The sequence below is a fragment of the Rhinolophus sinicus genome, chromosome 17 (genome assembly GCF_057876585.1).
Source record: "Rhinolophus sinicus isolate RSI-liver-muscle chromosome 17, RSI-T2T, whole genome shotgun sequence".
Taxonomy (NCBI): Eukaryota; Metazoa; Chordata; class Mammalia; order Chiroptera; family Rhinolophidae; genus Rhinolophus; species Rhinolophus sinicus.
In genome coordinates, this window is record NC_142517.1 from 101,262,354 (window position 1) to 101,289,108 (window position 26,755).

Below are 26,755 nucleotides of genomic sequence, written 5' to 3' on the forward strand. Positions count from 1 at the left end.
ACCCAGCTGGCTGTGCAACCTGTTATTTAAAAGCTAACCTGATTCAGAATCCGACCTCTCCTTCTACAAGATAACCACGTTAAGAAAGCTGGTCTAACGCCCTTTCTCTGCTTTTCTGTGCAAACCTGCAACAGCCTGCCTCTGGATCTGGATGGGTAGACCACAGTTCACCCTGCCCCTGATCAATGACTTGTGACTCAGTCATTCCAGGTTCTCTCAATCTTGTTCTCCCACTCTGCTTGCCAAGTCCCTTTCTCTCCAGTTCCTTTCTTTCTCTTCTTTCTATCCGTCCCCTATACTTTAGCCCTCCCTGGCAACACCTTGCCTGACAGCAATACTCAGGAATAAAAAGGTGCCTGAGTCCTTTTTGTTGACTAATGCCACCTTTGTTTTGGTGCCAGGTTTGTTTTCGAGGCAGATATCCAGGAAGGCTGGACAGTAGGCTCAGTCCTGCAGAGAGCCTACCGCAGGCAGAGGAGAGAAATCTGCGCTGTAATTTCCCAACAGCCTCTTCAAATCTGTGAGTGATGGCTCAAACACCTTGCCTTTCACAGACAAGGAAACGAGCTCAGAGCTCAGGAGACTGGCCCCAGGCCTCGAATTAAATCAGTAAAGAGGTGGAAGTGAACACAGAGCTCTCAGACTGAAAGCTGTACAGACAGCTGCATGGAGCAGGAGTCCAGCCCACTGTCTTTTCAAAGCCTCAAGCAGAATAGCCGCACTGGACATTTGGCAGTTACTGGTAAGTTGTATTAGACTTTCCTGTTGATTCTTTATCCGGTAAAGGGGTTGCACCGTGAGTTCCTTGTTGAGGATTAATCATTTTCTCTCTTGCATATGACTGAGGCTGTTTCTCACATCCTGCCCCTGGTTTCACTCGTCCCAAGGATTTCATTTGAAGGGCGGGACATTCCCCCTACCTCCCCACACCCCATCCGGAGCCTGCAATCCGGACCAATGAAAGCAAAATACCTCATCCTCCTGGTGACTAAGAACTCAGAGTATTTAAAAGGTTGCAGGAATGGGCTGAAAATTGCTTTTGCTTTCTGCGCAGATGAGCACACTCTCATTGGATTTGGACCACCACTGAGCTGCAGAGTGAAGGGGGCAAAAATAAATTCCCAGGCTCCCAGCCACCATGTGCTACGGCAAATGCGCACGATGCATCGGACATGCTTTGGTGTGGCTCGCGATCCTCTGCATCGTAACTAATATTTTGCTTTACTTCCCCAATGGGGACACAAAGTATGCCTCTGAAGACCATCTCAGCCGGTTCGTGTGGTTCTTTTCTGGAATCGCAGGAGGGGGTTTGCTGGTAAGTTGTTCAAAATTGCTACAACCTTAAAAAAATTCTCTCCTGTTGAATGTGATGTTTTCATGGAAAGCTTTCTATAATTCATATTTCCAAATCCAGTGATATTTGTTTGTTCTTGTTTTGAAAGCAGATTATGCAAAAGTTGAGATAGGTATAGTGTATTGATTTTATTAGATATTGTTTTACAAAATCCTCTTTCAACTAAAAGTGAACTACCTTTTTGGTAAATTCTCTTACTTTACAACTAGAAACAGATACTAGCTTTTAAATCAGATTTGAGAGACTAGAGTTTCTTGTCCTGGAGCCGGCAGTCATTTAACATTTGCCCTGGGGAGCTGGGAGCAGTCAGCTGGTTCTCTGTCTAAATCAACAGTTTTGGATTCAAAATCTCTGCTGTTTATTCTCAGGCATCTGCAACAGAAAAAATAATGAATCGTGAGTGCATTGCTCTTTAGAAAAAACTATAAATTTTCTCCTTTATGTAATGCTGGGGTGTGGTGTCCAGGGAAAACCCTGCAGTTAGCAGCAGATCAGTGTCTGAAGCTAATAGTGGAAAGTTTTTTTTTCCCAAGGTTTGTTTTTAATTGAAGTGAGAGGAATTTGCCAACTTTGGAGCTGAAAATATTAGCTTTAACCACAGCCTGGAAAGAATGTGGACAAACTTGAGTTTGCTATTTTAACATGCTGGGATTAAGAATTTTAGAGAACGCTTATGGAATTGCTAATACTGCACAAAATAGGTTTCTTAGTCAAATACAAGCTATTAAAACATTTAAACCTTTATACACTAATTATGGTCTAGTAAATCTATTTTGAATTTAAGCATTTTATCATGTTAATATAATCATTTGTCCTCAACATCGCACTTGTTTAAGCTTCTTTTGATCTAAAACTCAAAGTATTTCATACTTATTTTATTTACAGAGCTTTATTATGAAGCTAAAACCACACAATTGTATCTTCAAAGAAGCAGTTCACATTTATTATACAGAGATTTCATCTCTCCCATTTGCAAAAACATTTCAATGATTTTGTTAAAGACGTTTGGTATTCTCTATGTTTTACAATAAAAAGCAAATCAGATTTAAAGATAAGGTTTAATAGTTCCAAAACAGCGTTTGCAGCTGGAGTCTCACAGTTAGGAACTCTTATGGAATAAACACATTCATCGGTTATTATTTTAGCCTTCCTATGCTACAGCCTCACCCTAAAGAATGTTTTGACACCTTAGATGAAAACAAGCGGATATTACATTGAAAGGTTTTTTTCTTTTCATAGCTTTACATTATTTGAGATCATTGATCAACTTAACCCAAAGCCAGTCAACAACGTCATAAAAAATATATTTTACCAAAGATGCTTAACCTGACCTTTATGGACTTGGGGAAAGACAATTACTTTAATTTGCTTGTTTTCTAACCAGATATTCCTGCCAGCATTTGTGTTCATGGGGCTGGAGCAAGGCGACTGCTGTGGCTGCGGCGGCAATGAAAACTGTGGCAAGAGATGCGCGGTAGGTCCTCCCCTCTGGTGGTGAAAAACGGCTTCCATGACGTCACCGTGACACTGTGGCTCACTTCCGGTATTTCTCCTTTCCCTAGATGCTTTCCTCTATACTGGCTGCTGTCATCGGAATTGCAGGATCTGGCTACTGCGTCATTGTGGCAGCCCTGGGCTTAGCGGAAGGACCACTCTGTCTTGATTTATCCGGCCAGTGGAACTATACCTTTGCCAGCACCGAGGGACAGTGAGTAATTGTTCCCCAACAGACCACACATTCTTTTCCACCACGTGTGTATAGTGGCAAACCCATCAAACTAAAAAGGCGTCAGTCATCTATTGATCCATCCACTCAGCCAGATTTATTTGGCACTGGCTCAGGCACAGCTTAGGCAATGGGTGTATGCGGCTTGATGCGCTGTCCCCGACGTGGAAAAGCTCTAAGGACTGATTCAGTCCTCATAATAATCCCGTGAGGTGACTTCCACTGTCACTCCCATTTTAAAGATGAGGAAACGAAGGCACAGGGAGATGAAATAACATCCAAAATCACATCACTAGGACATGCAGTCAGGATTTAAACCCAAGTAGCCTGGCTGTAGAGTTTGTGCTCATATATGGTATGTATACTATTTCAGAACAATTGGTTGATTTTATAAGAAAATATTATGGAATCCTTATATGGATGGTAACTATGTGAATTTAACCAAAGCCTAGGGAAGTCATACTACCCCCATACACACACACACACACACACACACACACACACACACTCACATATAACATAATAACTATGTACAATGCACCCTTTACATAGCACCCACTGCTATATAAGACTGGTCTTAATACAACTTTAACATCACGATAATTTAAGATGTTCCATTGTTTTATGTTGATACTTATTTCTTATCTGTTAGTTAGAAAAGAACAGAAATAGCTGGTAGAAACTTATATACATAATAACAAGTGAATAGCATCCTTTGAACTTTCTTAGGTTTAGTTATGAGATTCATGAGTAAACATAAGATGAATAATGAATTTTAATTGCCCTTATATTATGAGGAATATTTGTCTGCCATGAATTGTAGAGCACATAGTGAGGTCATAAGGTCAAGTATGGAATTAGATAAACCTGAGTTTGATCCCAGCTTTGCATTAGGACTAAATGTCTCTGAGGAACCAGGAAAGAGTGAACTGAGCTCTTTGCTTTTCAGTTACTTCGTCTGTAAAACTAAAACCAATGGTAGCTGTCAGGAGGATTGAGGAGACATCATAGGTAAAATAGTTGTCACAGAAGCTGACACACTGTCAGCACTGCTACTGTTAGCCATTAATATGCTCTATTAACTTACAATGAATACAGCCCAATGGTAGCCTCTGAAGGAAAATTAGCACTTACAGGAGTTTGAAATTTTGGTGTTCACAACTGTGATTATTTTTGTTCAGTGCATACTGAATTATTAATAGAAATTGGTTAGTCATGTATGCAGACATACGAAACTATTGCACAAACCCATCTCTTAAAAACTCATCACTAATGCAGCTGGAATGCAGGGAGAGATCCGTATCACTAAATGTTTTTTCTAGCTGTTTAATTGTAAGCTCCTCATTTCAACCTGTCCAGGGATTGCGATATGGGGAATAACTAATGGTCACAAGCTAGTGATTAGTTGGTCAATAGACAAGTGGGTCCTGAGAATTTTTTATATTGTGTCCTGAGATTACAGAGTTGTGTTTCAGTAACATGCAGAAAGACAGGGTCAGAAGAACAGAATATTTTGTAACCAACAAACTGAGTTTCTGATTTGCTCAATGAACCATTCCAAAGCTATTTCGCTAATTCCCAGCCCCTTTGTTCTGTTGTGGTAGGAAGAAGTGATAAGGGGAGAATTATACCAGACCTCTCTGTGGAATTAAGTTAATTCTAGATTTTCCTACATGATTAAATACTATTTCATTAAGAATTCAAACACTCTATGATGTAGCAAAGGCTGAAATTCTAGGAGAGGAATGAGAGAATTTTTTAGACTGTAAGATTATCCAGGAATTTAGAAAATCTCCTAAGTCATTTCACAAAGTGACTTTGGATTGCTACATATTGTTCAATTACTTTTAAAATGTGTTGAGTACCTGCTATGTGCCGGATACTGGTCTAGGGGCTGGCTATACAATGATAGAAGGTCTAGTTCCTACCTTCATGGAGCTCAGACTTGTGGAAAAGATACAAAAGTGGGTATTCTCCTTGGCCTAGGCTAGGTGTCCTTCCTCTGTGGCTCTTTCAACACTTGGTTTACCTGATTAGTATACTTGTTGCATTGAGGTTGTTTACTGTCTCTTCCCTTAAGTTGTGCTTGTCCGAGACAGAGCCCGTGCCACTTTCACTATTGTATCCGCAGTCCTGGCTTGATGTCTAACTCACTCTGAGTGCTCAGTACGCTTTGTTGAAATTTGTGTTTCTCATTGCAACAAGATCTGGGTAAATTCTTGTTTTTTTTAGAATGACTTGGATTGGAAAATTTTGATATAGGACATGAAATTAATTCATTCCTTTTTTTTTTTCTGAACAAAAAAACACCACACAAAAAGCATCTTATGAGACTTCCCATTAGGTGTCATCATGTGTCAGAAGTTTCTCTTTTTTTCATAGGTACCTTCTGGAGAGATCCTCATGGTCCCAGTGCATTGAACCCAAGCACGTTGTGGAATGGAATGTGTCTCTGTTTTCCATCCTCTTGGCACTTGGTGGAATTGAATTCATCTTGTGTCTTATTCAAGTAATAAATGGAGTGCTTGGAGGCATCTGTGGCTACTGCTGTACCCACCATCAGGTAAGAACCTGTGTGAAGATGTTGTAGCTTGACCCTCATTATGCAAGTACCTTATGCATAATGCATTATTGTTCTCACCACAGAGAAAAAGGCAAAATCAAACATTGCTCAGCCGACCAGCATTTATTCCTACATCGTCTTCGTGGCAAAGCATTTACGGCACTCATTTTTGCTCTTAATAATGTTTCCTTGAATGTCACAGTCATGGGGTTATCTTGGTTCTCCCTAGTTGGCTCTGTGAACAAAGGAAAATGCCACCCATAGACAAAGTGCCCCTTTCACTACCACTGCTCTGGCTGCAGGCACAAAAGAAATGTCCTCTTTTTGCATCTCTCATGTTCCCAACTAGTATTCACAAATAATAGCCAACATTCATTGCACTAGGAATGCACTAAACCCATATTTCAGATGAGACTATGCCTCAGAAATTAAGCAATATGTCTAAAATCACCTAGTCAGGAAGCAACAGGTTTCAATACCTGGATCATTTATTTCCACAGCACCTGGTCTTAACCTGTATGCAACACTTGCTGTTCTGTTGGGTTTTCTACAATTCCTTCCTAATAAGGAGTCATAAGAATGCCCAAACAGCTAAGCACAGAGAACCACGAGTTTCAATAGCAGCTCATGAAAAGCCTTTCACTGTGAAAGAAAACCAGGAAGCACTTGTTTCCTGGGGATATGATTTTGAAGAGAAATATGCTTTTGTTAGTAGCGGGGAAAATTCTTGTTTCTATATCCTCCTAAAAACCATATGTTATTGAATTGATAGAAGTCCAGCTTTGGTCCAATTTTTTGAGGGGTTTGTTTTATGTCCTAGTCTCTAAAACAGGATTAGGTAAACAGAAACTTATTTAATTTATATTTTCCTAACCATTTACTTCTCTGGCTCAAGTTCTCTTAACTTTCTTTTAAAATAAGATGAAACCTAACGAACACTAAAAGCCCACTGTTGTCATAAAAAACCTTTGTTGTAAATAAATGGAAACTTTCCATAATTTTTGAGGGGGAGTTAAAATAAAAATGTAGTTTTCTTTATCAGGCAAGTGCAGCAAGATTAATAATTTCCTTGGCACCTCACCAAATTTCCAGGAAAACAAAGGAGTGGGAAATCTTTAATATGGAGTTCTTTCCAGGCAATATGTTTAGGGAGAGGCAAAGAAGAATCCTCTTGGGATTACTATAATGTAACTTATCTTTAGCCTTGAACTTCGTATAAGGCAGAGTTTAAATTAAGTGAGGCCCAACTGGATTTCAGCACTCATGTGTTTTGGGGGCGGCCATAATATGTGTATGTCAATGACCAGAGTTGTAGTGGTTTAGCAGAGTGATGCTGTCCTCTGGGGGAGAGCAAATAGTCCCATTGGGTTTAGCATCTGAGTCACAGCAGGGATGGCTTCTTCCCCAACAATGCAGTGCAGATCTGTTACCTTTGTTTATAAAACAAAAGTGACTTTCAAGATTTTTAGTGTAGATGAGTCAAGTGTGTAACTCAGTAGCATTTAATTGGAAAGGTTACCCACACTGAATCCACTCCTGCGTGAAACTCCCATGGCATTATCTCTTAAATCCCTAAGATTAAAAGTATGCCCCAATCACATTCAAAGCCAACCTAGCATTGGTAAGCCACAGTTTCCATGGCCCTTTCCCAGCTATTACTCAGAGAGGACAACGGGTCTGTCTGGTTTGTTTAGGAAACATTATGTGAGCATTGTCTAAGCTCTCAGTATTGTTGGTCAAAGCTCTGCTGAAGTGGAGATCAGTTATGTTTGCTTAAAACAGGAATTGAAAAGACTGAAATGTCATCATTGTTTGTTTAGCCTGATCATACCCTAATGCATATTTCATTTTCTTTACAGCAATATGATTGTTAAAAGAACCATCCCAAGACGGGACCACAATCTTCCATTATCGCATTGTAATTTATATATTTTACTTGTCTTAATTTGTAAAACTTTGTACTAGTGTATCATACTTCTCATATTCTACTTTTATAAATGTTCGTAAAGACTGGCATCTTCACGTGATGTCAGTGTTTGAACTTAGCAAACTTTTTTTTTTTTTTTTTTTTTTTTAAGGACTGAGAAAATAAACCACACTCTAGAGGTAATTTACAGACTGAGTGACAGTCCTCAGTATATCTGAGGTAAACTCCGGCTTGAAGTAATGTTTTTGAAAAACATTACAAACATTACAAATATAAATATTACATTCCAATTACTACTGTATATACATGTGCTCGTGTTTATTAAATGAACTATTTTTAGTTGCTTTTTTTAAGATCATGAAGGAGAAAATCCAACAACTTGAAAAGATGTTCTTTCCACTGTTTATATGGTGTTTCCCATTCATATGCCTACAAATATCTAACACGAGGACTCTTTGAACTGTTTCCCGTTCTGGGAGAGACAGACAGGTGCCCAGAGCGGAAGGACTGACTGAGAACGCTACAAGCTAAATGAGTGGGTCGCAAACAGGGCAGCTAATTGCTGCGAGTACTGCTAGATCCTAAATTTTCTTAACATGTGGAAAGCTTTTTGTCCTTCCAAGACAAGTCTTAAGGGTCATGTATTTAATAAAAGAAAGGCCTGGATAATTGGACAGGAAGAAAGATGGGAAACGGAATAAAACAGTTGATCAGCATCATAAGAAAATTGGGGGGTTGGGGGGTGGAGGAGGAAGGCGGGGCAGGAGGATCATGAGGAAATACCCCTAAAACTTGATTGTTTAAATACAACAAAATAAAGTATTCACTACCACTTTTTTTCTTCTTCAGTTTCATTGTCCTTTCCCCGCCTTCCCCTTCTCTCTCTCTGTCCCTCTCCATATATATATATATATATAAATATCTCTCCCCCCCCCCCCAGCTAGCAGGTTGTGCAGCCCCTATTGCTAGGGGGCTCTTCTGGTTTCTTTATCCTACTTTTTCTCCCTCATCCTATCCCTCCTTTTCTACCTTCCACTGCTATCCATGCATTGTCATTGCTAAGCCATCCCTTGGGTTCATCACCCCAGTTAGGAAACTTTCCTTTCTGCTGGGTGCTGCAGACATCAGGCTCCTGGGGAGGGTAACAGATATTTTCTCTCTTGCTTTTTATGTCTGTTGTACAGAGTTAGGCTCTTTCAAGCTACAGGATCCCCTGATCTATTGGGTATTGTCTTCAGAAATTTTCTGCTTTTGCTGTTGTCCAACGGTGGAGCAAAGGTATAATGACCACCATAAAGAGAAGGTGTTTTTCTCTAGTTGTCATGCCTTCCTAAGAAAAATATTTATGGCTGCATTTTAAGGAACACAGGTAATCATCAACTAGAAGGCTTTGACATACTTGCTAAGGACAGTGAGGTTGGTCAAAATCACAGCATGAAACCAAAAATGAAATGAAATCTGGGACACAGAGATGGAGCGGGTTTTGTTCACATCTACATCTATACAGGTGTTTATTTGCCTGGGCAACAGACAAGCAGGTTAATAAAGAAGCTTCCTGGCTGTTAGACAGCAGAGTTCCTCCTCTCTGTAAGGCGCCCTGCAATGCTTTCCTGACCGAAGGGTCCTAATCTTTTTCATGCCTCTGTTGCTCTGGCAGTCTGGCAAAGCCAGCAGGCTCCTTTGAAGACTGTTTAAAACAACGTAAAAGAAAGGACATAGGATTACAAAGTAAATCAACACATTGAAATATTTTATAAAATATATTTGGGAATTATAAGATAGTTTGTCTTGATAGCTCTATCACATCGACATCTGTAGACAGAAAAACAGAGGTCACATGTGATCTAGCAGTAGTCTAATGAGTGGGTCTAAGAAATTTTGCAATATGATTCCAATTGAAATTTTGAGATACCTGCAACAATTTTAATGTGGTATGAAAATAATATGCAATTTTATGTTGTTGATCAAAGCATATCAGTATTGCTGATACTACTGTGATTTGTGGCATGCAGGCATAATAAAGGAAATACTAATTTTCATTAGGGTTAAAAAATAATGACTTTTTTCCCCATCCAAGTTTAACACCCATTCTCACAGATATCTACCCAAGTGCCTCTTGGGAGTTCTTGGACACCAGGTTAAGAACCCCTGAAACAGAGAATCCAAAAAAAGAGGCATAACAATCAGTTATAAGCACCTTGTTTTCCTAAATGTATCCTCAAAGGAAAGGCAATAATAATTATTAACCATGATAATAATAATAACAATATGTCAGTTATTGCAGTTAGTTTCTTCACATATTATTTCACGGACCTCCCAACAGCCCTAGAAGGTGGTGCTTGTCTCCATTTTATAGTCAAAGCTCAGAAAGATTAAGTATTCTGTCCAAGGCCATATCTTTAGCAAGTGAGAAAACCATAATTCAAATCCAGGTAAGTTTAACGTGAAAACCCAGGCTTTTCCAGCTCCTCTCCTTGGTCCCTGCTACATTCTCTGTCATCCTGTGCAGGTGCTGGGATCTTATTTCCTCCAGCCACTCACCCACTAAGGGGGCTTCGACAGGCCCCTGTGACCCTCAGTCATCCCCATCTCAGAGCCCAAATTTGAGTGACTCAGACTTTCCCTTGGTTTGTAAATTCTTCAATAATAGACATTGCCGTTGCCCAGAGGAAACAGCTTACACAAGTTACCGTCTGTCCTAGTTTATTTATATTTATGGCTCACACTCTAAGTCTGTAATATTCTAAATCCTTCAATTTGGCTGGAAATTCCCTCAGGGGTACTGAAACAGCTCATTATTACCTGGCAACATACATGCACGCACGTGCGCACACGTGCACACACGCACATGCAGACACACAGCATACACATATACACACATTTTTCTACTATACAGCAATTGAAAAGAACAAACTATTGCTACATGAGACAATTTGGGTAAATGTCACAAATAATGAGAATGAAATCCTCCCCCAATTTTGACACAGTTCTAAATGTAATCACAGAGAACCTAGCTAAATCCTTAAAACAGAAAAGGGTGATGAGTCTCCTTACGCAAGATTTCCCACACTAGGTTTTTATAGGCGTAACATGATAATAGTTCCAAGAGGGGCAGTTTCAAGGTGTCTATATTCACAAGTTGCATCCTGCCAGTAGAAGACTGTCAAGCATTCCACTTGCTAATTCTCACCACACCCCTCTCTGTCACATGTGTACAAAGACACTGATTCATGTGCAGGGCTCAGGGCCAATTGCAATGGCCACTACAGTCTCAGATGTAGACGATGCGGAGAAGGGTCTGAAAGCAAAACCAAAGTATCCAGGTTGGGATCTCTCTGAATACCTAACTCCATATTGTTTAAGGCAACCCCTTGACTAAAGCCGTGATTCTTAAACTGCCATCAGCTCCTCCGATGATCTGCGACAGCTATGAGTATTCAATTTGTAACCTTTAAAAATTTTAACTTTTTATTTAAATCACTTTTTTACATTAGTAAAATGTGAACAAAAATGTACACCTCAGTGAATGTTTTACATATGTTTATACCCATGTAACCACCATCTAGATCAAGATATAGGACATTTCCAGCACCCAGAAAACTCTCATATCCTCTCCCAGGCAATATGCAGCTCACCACCACTGCGCACACCTGGAATAAATACGGTTTTGATTTCTATCACCATAGATCAATTTTGCCTGTTCTTGAACTTTATATAAATTAATTAATAAAGCATGTTCTCTTTTGTGTCTGGTTTTTCTCACTAAACATTATGTTGTTGAATGCTGGCTCCCAAAATATCACCAGAACAATCTGTTTATAAAAGAAAGCTGAGTGTACTGCTTACTGCCATCAAGGAGGACACCACCTTGAAAGAACTTTGGTAGTGTGTTGGAGGAGAGAGGAATAAGTTGAATTTGAGATTTTGAATCTGGCTTAAGGTGAGTCTTTTAATCTGAAGATTTGAATAGGATTGGTAAGGATTGTATTGTTTAGCATTGGTGGGAACAGTAAGGCAAGGATTTTGAGGTGAGAGATTCAAAGACTCTAGAAAGATATACTGTTGATGTTCTTCATTGAAGAGATGGTGGGTCTCTCAGGAAGTTCCTATAATGAACAATGAAGTTATTTGCCTGGAGAAGAGTAGTCTAGAATAGCAAATCTATGCTAACAAAGACTATGGAATAATAAAATTGTAATAGTGTAGACAGTAAGTTGTGGAATGACTTATGGTTTCAGTTTCAGTGTCCAAACTGGCAGTGGGGGTGGGTGGTTTCAGTTTGCAATGTTTTTGAGATTTATGTGTGTTGTCTCATGTCTAGTTTGTTATTTTCCTTTGTGGTACAGTGTTCTGTTGTTTGAATATACAGTTTATTTACAGTTTGTTTACCCATGATTTAATTAATGGATATTCTGGTTGTTTCCAGTTTTTGCATCTTAGGAAATATGTTGCTGTGATCATTCTTTTCATTTATTTTTTAATTTTTTTGGTGCATTTAAGAACTCATTGGTGTTGGTTGGTTTGTTTTTGCCTCGTTGAAGAATCAAAATGCCAATAGAGAGTCTTTGGTTGTGCTTTAGTTAGCACCCGAGGGGCCTCAGAGTTTCCCCCTGGCTTAGCACCCAAAAGGCTTAGCTCACGTCTTCCTGCCCGAGAGACTATCAATCAATCACTCACTGGCTCAGTATTTCTGGATTGCACATTGTGTGCCCTGCCCTGCACCAGGTGCTAAGGACACAGCTATGAACAAGATTTTCCAAGTTCCTTGAGGCAGAGTCCTTGACTATGTTGTTCACTATGGCATTCCTGGCTTCTGGAACAGTGCCTGGCATGTAGTAGGTGCTCAATAATCAGAAGTCCACCAACTATGGTCCATGGGCCAAATCTGGTCTGCTGCCTGTTTCTGTAGAGCTTTATGGGAACATAGCCATGCTTACTTGTTTACATATTGTCTGTCGCTGCTTTTCTGCTACAATGCAGAACTGAGTAGTGTTACCGGCGAGTGGGCCCTCCTCGGCGCAGTGTCCAGGTTCTTGGCGTCTCGAGCAAAGAATTGAACAAGATATGGAGGTAAAGTAATGAAAAAGCAGTTTATTAGAAGAAAAAGGTACACTTCGAAGAAATAGAAGCGGGCCCGAGCAGAACGCAGTGGCTCAAGTGCCATTATTAGAAGAGAAAGTACACTCCAAAGAGTATGGAGAGGGTCCTGAGCAAAGGCAAGGCTCAAGAGGCTAAAAAAAAACACAAAACATCTGACTGGTGAGGACTTGGAGTTTTTATCCCTTTTTTCCTAGAATGGGCTGTTCCTTTCCGGGTGTGGAATAACTTGATTGACACCTGTGATTGACAAGAGGCTATTACCTCATCTTTTTATTACTGCACATGTTCTTTCCTAGAATTCAGTCTGTTATAATGAACTTCTGGGCATATATATAATATTATAATGAAGGTATAATGAGGCCCAGGTGAAATGAAGGTCATTGTTGCCTTCAATGCGCAGGTGTGAGTGACCGGTTTAATCTAGTTGGGTATTTTGTACCCATTTGTTTCCTCATAGAGGTAGATAATTACAATGAAAAGGAGAAGATTTGGGTGGTGAGGGGAGGCCTTTTGGGCAGTAATGCAGACCCGATGTCTATCTCTAACTGCCTGCCTTGTTTTCCCCTTGAGAGACATGATCCCCATAAAATCTCTATGGGAAGTTGAGGGACAGAAGGTCTTTTCTTCTGTATCTGCTTCCTGCTAGACAGGGGGTGTAGAGCTGTCCCTACCTATTGGGCAATTCACGGAATTCTCGCCCTATCTGATCTTAGATGAGAGGAAGGGGTCTGGAGATCCACCTGGAAGACTGTATTGGCTTCTTTGGTTGTGACTGGCAATCTTGCTGGGGTATCCTCTGTATCCCCAAGTCCCCTAAATAAGGAAAAATAGATTTTAATTAATAAATCCGTTAGCTCTACAGAGCCTGTTGCCATTCAACCAGTCACTCCGGTGGCATCAACTGTCTAGGAGCTGGGCCCAGAATGGGTTTGGAAAGAACATTAAGTTTCAATGATTACAATCAACAAGTATACTGGCCTTGGGGGGGTTCCGGAATGGCTTGGGGGATGTTGGGAAGTCACAGGCTTTTAAGTACTTATCTGAGGCAGGGGTGAGAGACATTCTATGATTCAGGCTAAGAACAATCTTTAGTCTAGGATTCAGAAACTGATTAGAAGAGTAATCAAAGCCAGGGACTAAGGAGCTAAGAAACTAGGGAAAAGGAGACTTTAAATTTCTATAGTGAGGGGGCTGTCCCATATCACTTGTAACATGAATATATGTCACACAAGGCCTAAAATATTTATAATCTGTCCCTTTTCAAAAAGAGTTTGTTGAGCTCTAGTCTAGCTGGCCACTTGCCTACTTAAAAATTGATACTTCTGTTACAATGGAAGAGGAGAAGAATGGGTATTTGTGTTATTTTTAAGATTATTATAGAAAGATTCAAAGGTATTTTTTTGAGAAGTATAGATATAAAAAAAAATGAACCTAATTTATCTACTATCCAGCTAGAAAAATGGATATTAGGGAATGTATTTGTCTCCTATGGCTGTCGTAACAAAGTACCACAAATTGGGTAGAGTAGAACAGCAGAAATGTATTGCCTCACAGTGTTGGAGACCAGAAGTCCAATATCAAGGTGTCAGCAGGCCCATGAAGATGCTAAGGAAGGATCTCTTCCAGGCCGCTCCTGTAGCTTCGGGTACCCTCAGGCATTCCCTAGCTTGTAGAAGACTACCTTCTTCCTGTATCTCTTCATATCATCTTCCTTCTCTGCACTTCTGTCTCTGTGTCTAAATTTTCCTCTTTTTATAAGAACATCAGTCAGTTACATTGCATTGGGGTTCACCATAATGACCTCATTTTAACTTGCTTACCTCTATAAAGACCATATTTCCAGAAAAGGTCATATGCTGAGGTACTGGGTATTAGGAATTCAACATATCTGTTTTGAGGGGACACAATTCAACCCATAGCAGTGGAAGATATAGCCATCTCTGTCTGGGACTTCATCAGCATCTTCTAAACTAAATAGATGTTCCATGAAATGCCCTTGAAAAAGTCTGGGATCTAGTGCACACAATACAAACCTTCCTGAAGATTCACGACACACATTAGCATTTCAGAAGCTCTGAGAAATCTTATTGAAAATTTGTTTAACTCAAAGCTTCCCAAATGATTTAACTATTAGACCCTAGGGCTGCCGCTTTGGAAAGAAAGTCAACAGCAGATGAGAATAAAAGCACAGAGCTGGGAACATGGTAAACTTATTAAATGGTAATAGAGGATAGATGCCAGAGGAATCCTTCAATGAAAGCCAGGAGTTTAAGATGAAAGAAAAAAATTCTCCATATAATTAGTTGCTGCCTGGTCAATGGGCAGGAACTTAGATGTGCTTTGTTCATATCTTCTGCTCTCAAATAGGTGTGTAGGTTTATCACCCTTGTGGATCTGACTTCAGTTGTCGAGGGGAACACTAGAAAATTGTGCTCCTTAAGCAATCTAGCTCCCTAGGTTTGGGGTGGGGGGCAGATCCTGATTTCTAATGTCAAAATTTTGGAGGAAAGGAAATTCTATTGTGGCTGTCTTGGTATTCAAGTGGGAGACTTCTCTGCATGGGAGAGATGACAGAATTTCAAAGATACAAGACATTTCATTTCATCACATAATTTACTGTCAAGCCAGGTCTCCCATCAACTCCATTTATGAGTCCCAATGTATTTATCATGGGTTGTGCTTGTATGTGAGTATGAGCAGTAGTATGTGTAGCCTAGAATCCTCTGCAATGGTTTTAAAGCAACTTCCATCTGCATTTGCCCATACATCCTGTTGTGCGTGGGTGTAGGGGGCTAGGGGAGAAAGACATGACATGGATGTAAGGCAGGCAAAGCTTGAGGTTGGAAAGAAACAGAAATGAAATGAGGTATTAGTAACCAGCTTCTGCAAAGGCAAGCTGAGTGATTCACTATTTAGTGTCCCTGGCTAGAAGGTCAGAGTGCCCTATGAGACAGGTAATCAGTGAGTGATTGGGTGTTTCTTTGTCCCAGGGAAGCCTTACACTAGAGGCAAGCATGTGTCCCAACTTGTATAATAAGAGAAGTATTCATGTACACATGATCAGGGTTCCCTATGTAGGTGCAGGCATCAGGGTTTGATGGTTTATGGAGTTGTGCCAGATGAGACCAAGGCTCAGGTATAAAGAAAAGGAATATAGAGGCTACTGTGACCTCCCGGAGCACCACACTTTTCATGGCTCCACACCTTACACCCTCCCACCAGTTCTGCTTCTGAAGGTGAAGCAAACTAAAGAGCTTCCATAGACCAGAGCTTGGTGATTCTCTCCATTTGCCTTTTTGAAGATTCCTCCCTCCTGCTGTGGAAGTCATTCGCTTTTAATATCACAGGGAATTAAATGACTACTGGATTCTTATTTGATGAGCACATTTGAGTACTAAAGAATTATAGAAATGTGAATAGCTGAAGAATCATAAAAAGAGCGCTGTGTTTCAGTCAAGAACTCTGGATTTGGGTTATGGCTGTTGATCTTGGACAAGTCACTTTTTCTCTCTGAGCCTCAACTTTCTAACCTGTAAAATAGAAATAATAATATTATCTCTGTCTACCATTAATTTGATTAAATTAGATCCTATGTAAAAATTCATTGGAAAGTATAAAATTTTGTGTCAGATATATTGTTTTGTCCATTAAAATAGTAGTTATAGTGTATTATTACTGTTATTAATTCTTGCCTCACCTTCCTCTTCCTCATCCAAGCCATGAACTCGGGTTCAGTAGCCACGCAACATGTAAAGAACTCACATATTTCTTCTTCCTTTTATCCTTTAGAACAGGGATTCTTCACACTGTTTGCACACTGAAATCACTTGTTAACTATAGACCAATATCTTTCACGACTATAGATGCAAAAATCCTCAACAATATATCAGCAAATCAAACCCAACAATGTACAAAAAGTATTATACATCACAACCAAGTGGAATTTATTCCATGTATGCAAGGTTGGCTTAACACTTAAAAATCAATTAAAGTAATCCATCACATCCACAAACTAAAAAAGAAAAAAGTCACATGACCATATCAACGGATGGAGAAAATCCAGCACTCATTCATGATTAAAAAAAAACAAACACAAAAAACAAAAAAACTTTTCACACTAGGAATAGAACTTCCTTAACTTGATACAAAAAAATATATAGTTAATACCATACTTTATGATGAGTAGACGTTTTCTTACTAAGATCAAGAAAAAAAGCAAGTATGTCCCTTCTCACCACTCCTTTTCAAAACCATATGGGAAGTCCTACCTGATGCAATAAGACAAGAAATGGATAAAAAGTGTACAGATTAGAAAGAAAATATAAAATATCTTTGTTCATGATAGCTTCTGTAAAAAATGCAAAAGAATCAACAAAAAAATTCTAGAACTAATAAGCAATTATAGTAAGTTTGCAGTATACAAAGTTAATACACAAAAGTCAATTGCTCTCCTATATACCAGCAATGAACAGGTGGAATTTGAAATTAAAAACAAAATGCCATTTAAATTAGCACCTAAAAAAGTGAAATATTTAGGTATAAATGCAACAAAATATGTACAAGATTTATATGAGGAAAACTATAAAATGCTGATGAAAGAAATCAAAGAAAAACTAAATAGATATTTCATGTTCTTGGATAGAAAGACTCAATAGTACCAAGGTGTTAATCCTGACCAACTTGATCTATATAGATTCAATCCAATCCCAATCAAAATCATAACAAGTTATTTTGTGGACAGCAACAAATTCTATATTTTATATGGAGACTCAAAAGACCCAGAATAGCCAATATAATATTGAAGAGGAAGAACAAAGTTGGAGGACTGATGCTGCCTGTAGCTTTCAAGACTTACCATAAAGCTACAGTAATTAAAACGGTGTGATATTGGCCAAAGAATAGAGCAATAGATCAGTGGAACCAAACAGAGGGCCCAGAAATAAACCCACATATAGCCAACTGATCTCTGACAAAGGAGCAAAGGCAGTACAATAGAGCAACGATAATCTTTTAAACAAATGGTGCTGGAATAAGTGGACATCCATCAGCCAAAAAAAAAAAAAAAGAAAAAGAAAAAGAAAAAGAAAAAGAAGAATTAACTCAGAATGGATCACAGACCTAAATATAAAATGCCAAACTATAAAACTCCTGGAAGAACACATTTGAGAAAACTTACATGACCTTGGATATGGCAATGACTTTTTAGATACAACACCAAAGGCATAATCTATGAGAGAAATAATTGACAAGCTAGACTTCATTAAAATTTAAAATGTCTGCTTTTGTGAAACACACTGTCAAGATAAAAGACGTCAGAGAGGGGGGGAAATATTTTTAGAAGACTCATGTGATGAAGGACTATTATCTAAAATATATAAAGAACTCGTAAATTTCAACAATAAGAAAACAACCTGATTTAAAAATGAGCAAAAAGACCTGACCAGACAACTCACCAAAAGAGATATACAGATGGAAAATTAGCATATGAAAAGATGCTCAACTGAGCCGCTGGTGGGCGGCAGTTGCCTCAGTGGTTAGAGTGCATTACTCATAACACCAAGGTCGCTGGTTCGATTCCCACATGGGCCAGTGAGCTACACCCTCCACAACTAGATTGAAAACAATGACTTGACTTGGAGCTGAGCTGTGCGCCCCTCCCTCCCACAACCAGATTAAAAATAATGGCTTGACGTGGAGCTGATGGGTCCTGGAAAAACATACTGTTCCCCAATATTCCCCCAAAGAAAAAAATAAATAAAATAAAAAGAAGACGCTCAACATCAGATGTCATTAGGGAATTGCAAATTAGAAGGAAATACCACTACAAACTTATTAGAATGGCCAAAATGCAAAACACTGACAACACACCAAACATTGGTGAGGATGTGGAGCAACAGGAACTCTTCATTGCTGGCGGGAATGTAACTTTGGAAGACAGTTTAGCAGTCTCTTAGAAAACTAAACAAACTCCTACCATACATACAGCCCAGCAATTACACTCCGTGGTATTTACCCAGTAAGTTGAAAATATACACATATAGGTTTACAGTAGCTTTATTTACAATTGCCAAAACTTGGAAGCAACTAAGATGTCCTTCTGAAGGTGATGGATAAATAAACCTTGGTACATCCAGACAATGGCATATTATGCACTGTTAAAAAAAGAAATGAGCTATCAAGCTATGAAAAGACATGGAGGAACCTTAAATGCATATTATTAAGTGAAAGAAGCCAATCTGAAAAAACTGTATACTGTGTGATTCCAACTATATGACATTCTGGAAAAACTGAAACTGTGGAGACAGTAAAAAGATCAGTGGTTTCCAGAGCTGGGTGTGGTGGGAGAGCAGGGAGGGGTGAATAGGCAGAGAACAGAGGATGTTTAGGGCAGTGAAACTACACTGTATGGTACTGTAATGGTAGATACACGTCATTATACATTTGTCTAAACCCATAGAATGTACAACACCAAGAGTGAATCCTCATGTAACCTATGGACATTGGGTGATAATGATGTGTCAATAAAGGTTCATCAATGGTAGCAAATGTACCACTCTGGGGGGCATTGATAATGGGGAGGCTATGCAGGTATGGGAGATAGAGGTTACCGTATTTTGCCGTGTATAATGTGCACTTTTTTGCCCAAATTTGTTAGGGAAAAGTAAGGATGCACATTATACATGGCTAGTACTAATTTCGTATCTATATAAATGATTTTAGTTCTTTTATTTACGCTTATGAGTTAAAGTGTAACTCTAGAAATCAATAACGATAGCCGCATGCAAAATGATACCCTGGAATATGATAATCGGTTTTATTGAACTTACGACAAACTTACAATGAGAAAGAGTTTTGGGCTTTCTATGGTGGGTATAGTAAATTTGTTACCGGTACATAAAATTTCTTGTACCTTGTTATCTGTTCTTATGTTTTGTAATTATTTGTTGCATACAATTTCTTGTACTATAATATGTTTAAAAATAAATGTTAAACTTCCTTTATAATAAAAAAAGTGCCTAAATGTAAACAAATACAATTTTGAGTTAAAAAATTAAAAAGAAACATTAAGTTTGGGCCAAAAATGTGGGTGCACGTTATACACGGAAAATTATGATATATGGGAATTGAACTCTCTGTACCTTCTGTTCAAGTTTGCTGTGAAACTAAAAGTGCTCTAAAAAAATAAATCTGGCAAAGTAAATTACCAGTTTTTGAAATTCTCAATGCCTAGGCCATAGCCCAGATCTAAATCAGGACGTATAGGGATGCAACGTAGACATCAATAAAATATTAATACAACCCACGTGATCCCAATGTTCAGTCAAGGCTGAGAATGAATGATTGCCCTAGGAGGTGATAGATAATCTTACAGCAGTGGATCTCAGAACTGGATGCCAATTCAAATCACCTGGTACTTAAAAAAAAAAAGGTATAGATAACCAGGCCCCACTCTGAAATTCTGATTCAATTGGTCTAGTTTGAGGCCTGGGCACTAGGACTTTTCAAAAGTTCTTCTGATGGTTTAATACGCTGCCAGCGTTGAGAGTCATGCTGGTCTTGGTCTGTAGCAAGAGGAGCAAACTCCTTAACATGTGCTGCAAACTCTCCAGCCCTGCACCCATGGCAGATATCAGTAACCATTCCCAGAACTCTTTCCCAACAGGTCCAGAATTGGCCTTAGGATCCTTTTCTACTCAGCATTATCAGGCAGAAACGAGTAACTGATCAGAGTTGCCAGTGGAATTTCCTTTGGCGTCTCTGCTTTATAGATTTACTCCATCTCCAAACCAGGGATGGCTATGTTGGACCTGCTTCCCCCAATTCCTGCCTCCACCCCCATGACTTGGAAAGTCTGACATTTTCACAGGAGAACGCTCCAAGGCTGTGACTCTGTGACAGCTCTTCAGGCTTTAGGACAATGCTCTACCTTCACACTATGCCTACAGCCTTCAGAGCTCCAGGACTTTTTGCAAGCGTGAACTCATTTGTTTGAAAATGCCTGGTGCTAGGAGGACACATGAGAGAATGTTTATGAAACACTCTGTGTTCCCAAGATGAAAGACAGCAAGCTATTCATGGAAAAGGCCTATTTAGAGGTCTCTGAAGACTCTCACGGGAGTTGGCTGCCTTTTTTGCTTTGCTGCGAATATATTTAAGGCCAGGAAACAGGCCATACCACAGTTCTTTAGAGAAGGCTCAGTGATGTAGGAGAAGCATCAGTAAGAACAGCCTGGTACAACTCTCGTCTTTGTCACTTCCTACTTTTATGATCTCACGCAAGTTTCTTAATATCTCTCAGCTTCTCTCACCTCATATGTCCAGTGGGAATGCTAATGTCGGGCTCATGTAATGTGTGTGAGAATTCTGGCATGGAGGAGACACTCAGTGTCAGCTGTTCGAAGGAGCCAGGGGCCGCCGTGTGCTGATTTTAAAGGGCCACGTATGCAGTACATTTGCACTTCAGTAAGAGGAGTGAAGGACAGTGCTTAACTGTCCAGAAATGAGTCTTCCTTTGACTAACATGAGAATTAGGAGAACTTATGGCTTTGAAAATTTTCCCATGTTGATCTATAATTAAAAACAAGATCTATGCTGAGTCCCAGAAGTCAGGTTATATACTTTCAGATAGTTGACCTTTCTATTCTAAACACCTCTCAACAGACATATACTAAATGGAGTCAGGAGAAAAATAAAAAGCTTTTATTTCCTTAATGCATTAGAAGAAATCCCTGCTACAAAATACAGGTAACACATTTCATCAATTCTACGATGCACATTTTTTCACACTATAACATACCTGAGATTGTAGTTCATTTTACAAGTGAAGGCATGTCATAGTTTGATCAACGCCATTTCTTTCCTTTCATAATGGTTCATAGAATAAATGGGGCATCTTGCAATTGATGGCATCTTAGATTCAGTGAAATACAGTGATAACTATTCATCACTTACTGCTATATAGCAGATTACCCCAAAATTTAGCAGCTTAAAGTAATATGTATGTATATATATATATATATATTCCCCCCCTCACAGTTCCTGGGGGCCAGGAATCCAGGAGCAGTTTAATTCAGGTTTTAGGTCAGGGTTGCCCATGAGGCCACAGTCAAAATGTCAACTTGGTCCTTTGAGGCTTAACTGGGGTGGAGGATCCATTTCCAAAACTACTCATGTGGCTGTCAGCAGGACTCTCTCCATTGAGCTGCTTTGAACAAGGCATCTGGCTTCTCCTAGAGTCAGTGATGAGAGAGAGAAAGAGAGAGAGAAAGAGAGAGAGAGAGAGAGAGAGAGAGACAACACAGCCACCCAAGATAGAAAGATGGAAGCTACAGGCTTTTACACCTAATCTTGGAAGTTACATAGCTTCTCTTCTGCCTTTTGCTCTTGGTCACACAGACCAGGACTGGGACAGACAGGAGGGGAGGGATCCCTGGGAGCCATCTTGGAGACTGACCCCCAGGAAGGTAAGAAATAAATGTTAGGTTTTTCCCTGGTTTGTTTTTTTTTTTTTGCCTCATATAAATTCTGTTGGAAGAGACTGAGTCTACATTTATGTTTATACCACCATCAAGCCCGTATTTTTCAATTGTATAGCAGTAGAGCTAGAGTGGCGAATGCAATTTGGGGTTTCACTATTTGGTATGGCTGGAGATAGAGAGCTTTCCTTCGGGCTGTGTGCAAAGTGGGAAGTCGTAGGATTTTACTGATCTCTTTTTCAAAGAAATGCATCCAAGCTCTAGAGGCTAGTCCCCCAGGAGAACTCAGCCACATCGGTGCTTCTGACCTTTAGAAAGCAGTGATTTGGCACCAGATGAGAGGTCTAAAAACAAGAGCTCACAGGATCTCAAACCTAGGTTCTTTTGGTTGGACATAAAGGAGCTGGCTAAGCAAATCATCACCGGCTAGCATAGTGGAAAGAAAAAACAAATGCACTGTAAAATTCTGGGTGCTGATTTCAAAAGTAGTATTGGAAATAAGAACCCTGGCTATTCAAAGATGAATTTACGGCAGACCTGGATCTAGTACCACATATCCTGAGTCTGTGGTTCTCCAAGTGTGGTCCTGGCCCAGCATCATCAGCATCACCTGGGAGCTGGTTTGAGATGCAAATTAGCTGTTCTTACTCCAGAGGACTGAGTCGGCCCAGGTGGGAGTGGAGCCCAGTGAGCCATCTGTGTTTTAACGAACATTCCAGGTAATTCTAACACTTGCTCAAATTTGAGAATCACTGCCCACTATAATATCCTCTTCTTTGGTTTGAGACATACCCCAACAACCCCCCTCCCACTTCTCAACAAAGCAAAACTAAGGAATAGTGTTTGGGGATGTACTTGTGTAAGGAAACTATGAAGAAACATGAGAAAATGATTACCATAAAGTCAGGATAAGGGTTACTCCTAGGGAAGAAGGAAGAAGATGGGGATTGTGTAGGAAAGAGTATAAGGAGGGCTTCTAGGATGGGGGTGTTACCCATCTGAAGGGGTGTGGGAGCACCCATTATGTACCTACCATGGATTTCAGGAAGGCAGACAATGCAATTATGAGGCTGGCAATTTGACCCCCAGCACAGAGTAGCTGTGAAGTCCTCTTCATAAAAATAGAGTCACAGGAGCAGACAGGTGGCTCAGTTGGCTGGAGTGCGAGCTCTGGGCAGCGGGGCTGCTGGTTGAATTCCCACATGGGCCAGCGAGCTGCGCCCTCCGCAACTAGAGTGAAGTCAATGAGCTGCTGTTCAGCTCTTGATTGGTTGGAGCGCAGGCTCTCAACCACAAAGTTGCAAGTTCAACTGCTCGACTCCTGCAAGGGATGGTGGGATGCGCCACCCCCTCCACTCCCGCCCCTTGCAACTAAGATGGAATATGGCACCATGAGCTGAGCTGCTGCTGAGCTCCTGGATGGCTCCGTTGGTTGGAGCTGGGCTCTCAACCACAAGGTTGCTAGTTCGACTCCCGCAAGGGATGGTGGGCTGCACCGCCTGCAACTAACAATGGCAACTGGACCTGGAACTGAGCTGCGCCCTCCACAACTAAGACTGAAAGGACAACTTGGAAAAAGTCCTGGAAGTACACACTGTTCCCCAATAAAGTCCTGTTCTCCTTCCCCAATGGAAAAAAAAAAAAAAAAATAGAGTGCAAACAGATGAGATCCAGCATGGGTACATTGTGACAAAATTCGAGGTGTTTTTCAACACCAACCACCAAGTTTCATATTCTCTGGGCACCAGCTAGGTGTTCAGCAATGCAATTAAATTCTGAAACTAACTACCTGAAGTCTGTGTCCAATGCCACAGATTTAAGGGTTTGGTTCCACAAGACTGTCCTACTTTGGAATCTGGTCACAAGTCCTGAGCCACTTGTACTTCGGGTGTTCTTATGACACCTTCTTTAGACTCAATAATTTGCTAGAATGGCTCATAAAACTCAGGGAACCATTTTACTTATGTTTGCCAGTTTATTATTAGGATCTAACTCAGGAGCAGCTTCATAGGAGAGATGCATAGGCCACCGTGCAGGCGGGCGCAGAGGTGCCACGCCCTGTCTGGGCGCACAGCCCTCCTAGTACTTTGATGTGTTCACCAACCTGGAAGCTCCTCAAATCTTGTTTTTCAAGAGTTTTTATAAAGCGTCAGCTTCCACCACCCTTCTACTTCCTAGAGGTCAGTGGGTGGGGCTAAAAGTTCCAACCATCCAATTACTTGGTCTTTTTGGTGACCAACCCCATCCTGAGGCTCTCTAGGGGCCTCACCCTAAGCTATCTTATTAGCATAAAGTCTGGTGTAACAAAACTGGGCTTATTATGAATAACAAAAGACACTCCTGTCACTCAGGAAATTCTAAGGGTTTTAGGAGCTCTGTGCCTGGAATCCTGGCAAAGATGAAATATATTTCTTACTATACCACATAGAAGAAAAGGTCTGAGAGGGGCAATATGTCAGTAAAAATTTTCTCAGTTAAATGTGACAGAAACTCAACTCTGATGCCAATGAGTTCAGGGGAATCCAGACCTCAAACAACTGTTGTCCACATACTTTTGTTCTCTTTCTCTCCCATCTTCCACTTCTGCATCCCCTGGTATGATGGCCCCATTTCTTTTACTGCAGATGAGCTTTCTCCATGTGGCAGCATGTGGGCAGAATACATAGCATCAAATAATTCCTCACTTAAATGATCTATCATCTCAGCTTAGTGACCCCAGAGGAAAAGGAGCTCGTGTCTCTCAGCGTCTATAAATACAATTCCAGGGAAAGGCCCTAATTGCCTTGTGTGGGTCACAAGACCAACTTGCTCTGTCCCTGGAGTTGAGGTAGTTTGAATGCCTGTACATGGACAGTGTGTGGTTAGGGGTGGCTGGGGTGGGGCAAACAGGCCAAGATCACATGGAATGCTAGAGGTTAGTTCTCCAAGGAAACAAACAAACAAAAAGATATTTCAGGTGGCCAAAACAATAATACATGGTTGCTAAAAGTGGATTTGATGGGAACCCCCACATGGGGTACTTTGAGCCAGGGATGGAGAGAGGGACATGGAAAGGAGAGAGTGTAAACCAAACTTAATTTTAGACTGTAATAAAGAATAAAAAGCATTTACTTGAGCAAAAGGAACTGCAGCCTGGGAGACAAAGATTCAGGTAGCAAACTAAACTGTATGCCCCAAGACAAAGGGGAAGCTGTCTTTTATAAAATTCCTACCCAACTTCCCAATTTTATGGGAATAAGTTTTCCAATTTGTGCAGTTTTGATTAGATGGGACACTTCTCAGTCCGTTGGTAGAAAGATAAAATCAGGGTTTCTCTGCAATGGTTGACCAGACAGTAAACAAGCAGGGCATAGTGCAGGAAGTCAAGAGTTCTGTCTGAGGTTTTTCCAGGGGCACAGAGTATGTGAGCAGCCCCTGTCAGCAAATGGCCACTAGACTCTTATCATTCATCAAATTTGGGCCCTCGGTCGACCATGGAGACTCCATCTCAGCAGATACATCCTTTCTTGGGGTTCACATCAAATGAATCTTTCTTTTCAGGGTCCACAAAAGAGAGGTGGTACCAAAGACCAGCTGCAGTTTAAACTGAGACGTTTGAAAAGACATGTGTGTTCTGTAAGGGAATGAAGAAAACTAGAGTGGATGTTTAGGGGTCTGCCCTGACCATTCACCTTGACTCATTTCCATCTCCTATCCAGCCTCTAGGCAATTCCTTGACTTTCCCAGCCCAGCAATGTCTCCAGAAATGAAGATGCAGAATAGGGCTGCAGAATGAGCAGTAGATAGCGGTAGTCCTGTATAAAGAAGAGGGGGGTGCCCCCACAGTCTCAGATTTGCCCTGACTTGCTCAAGTTCACTACTTCTCAATAAACATGGCATGAAACCAAACAGTATTTAAGCAGAGTATAGTAAAAACATGGACAGGGCTGGAGGTGGGGAAGAATGGAAGGACACAACACCTCCAAGGGGGTTGGATATATTTGCTATCACAAATATATTATTGTTACAGACGTGTACCCTTATTGAAAAATGAAAATCATAGAATGAAAATATACTTGGTATTGCTGTCAGAAAACAGATTCTTGGTGTCGTCACAGGAAAGAATTCAAGGACACACCAAGTAAGCCAAGCAAGCAAAGCCAAGCTGGCTGTGGGTTTATTACAAGAAAAGCAGAGCGTTCACTCCCAAAACAGTGTAAGGTTGGGTAGGCCAGGAGAAGAGTAACTGCCCTGAAGAACCAAGAGGCTTAGGATTTTATTAGAATGAGGGTAAGAAATAGTCAAGTTTTAGGGTTGGCGTTATAGGCGTTCCCAGGAAGGTCCTCGCTGACCACTCTTTCCTGTCAGGAGGTGGGATTCTCTTGTCTTTATTTAACCCTTGTCGGAACTGTCATTGTGACACAAGGGGTGGAGATTTTTTCATGCCTGCAATGCTAATAGTATTATAATCCATTACAATTAGCTAACATTCACCTTGAGGGTCAAGATGGCGTCCTGGGTCGGTTCTCGGGCACCAGAATCTAGTTCTAGCCGGTCTGGTAGCTGCACCTTTTCTTAAGAATGAACTCATCTCCTTCCTTTGTCTCCCCTCACATCCTCCTTCCTTTCC

General features: G+C 40.4%; 1 protein-coding gene across 2 annotated transcripts; it reads left to right on the plus strand.

The window, feature by feature from the left end:
• Window positions 1–603: 603 nt before the first annotated feature.
• TM4SF1 (transmembrane 4 L six family member 1) lies at window positions 604–8,406 on the plus strand. Of its 2 annotated transcripts, none has more exons than XM_088793831.1 (6): window positions 604–742; window positions 1,055–1,315; window positions 2,739–2,828; window positions 2,917–3,062; window positions 5,463–5,643; window positions 8,194–8,402. In XM_088793831.1, exons 2-6 carry the CDS (start codon window positions 1,139–1,141, stop codon window positions 8,269–8,271), a joined length of 672 nt encoding a protein of 223 aa, XP_088649957.1. In that variant the 5' UTR covers window positions 604–742; window positions 1,055–1,138; the 3' UTR covers window positions 8,272–8,402. The 2 variants fall into 2 exon arrangements, with proteins under 2 accessions (XP_088649957.1, XP_019604401.1); XM_019748842.3 differs by having other exon boundaries at window positions 616–742; window positions 7,503–8,406.
• Window positions 8,407–26,755: the final 18,349 nt, after the last annotated feature.

What these genes read in the sequence shown, in the direction of transcription:
- TM4SF1 (XM_088793831.1), top strand. Translation starts at nt 1,139, where the DNA reads ATGTGCTACGGCAAATGCGCACGATGCATCGGACATGCTTTGGTGTGG. An exon ending in ACTGTGGCAAGAGATGCGCG is followed by an intron (nt 2,829 to 2,916) that starts GTAGGTCCTCCC and finishes TCCTTTCCCTAG; the next exon opens with ATGCTTTCCTCTATACTGGC. An exon ending in TTTGCCAGCACCGAGGGACA is followed by an intron (nt 3,063 to 5,462) that starts GTGAGTAATTGT and finishes TTTTTTTCATAG; the next exon opens with GTACCTTCTGGAGAGATCCT.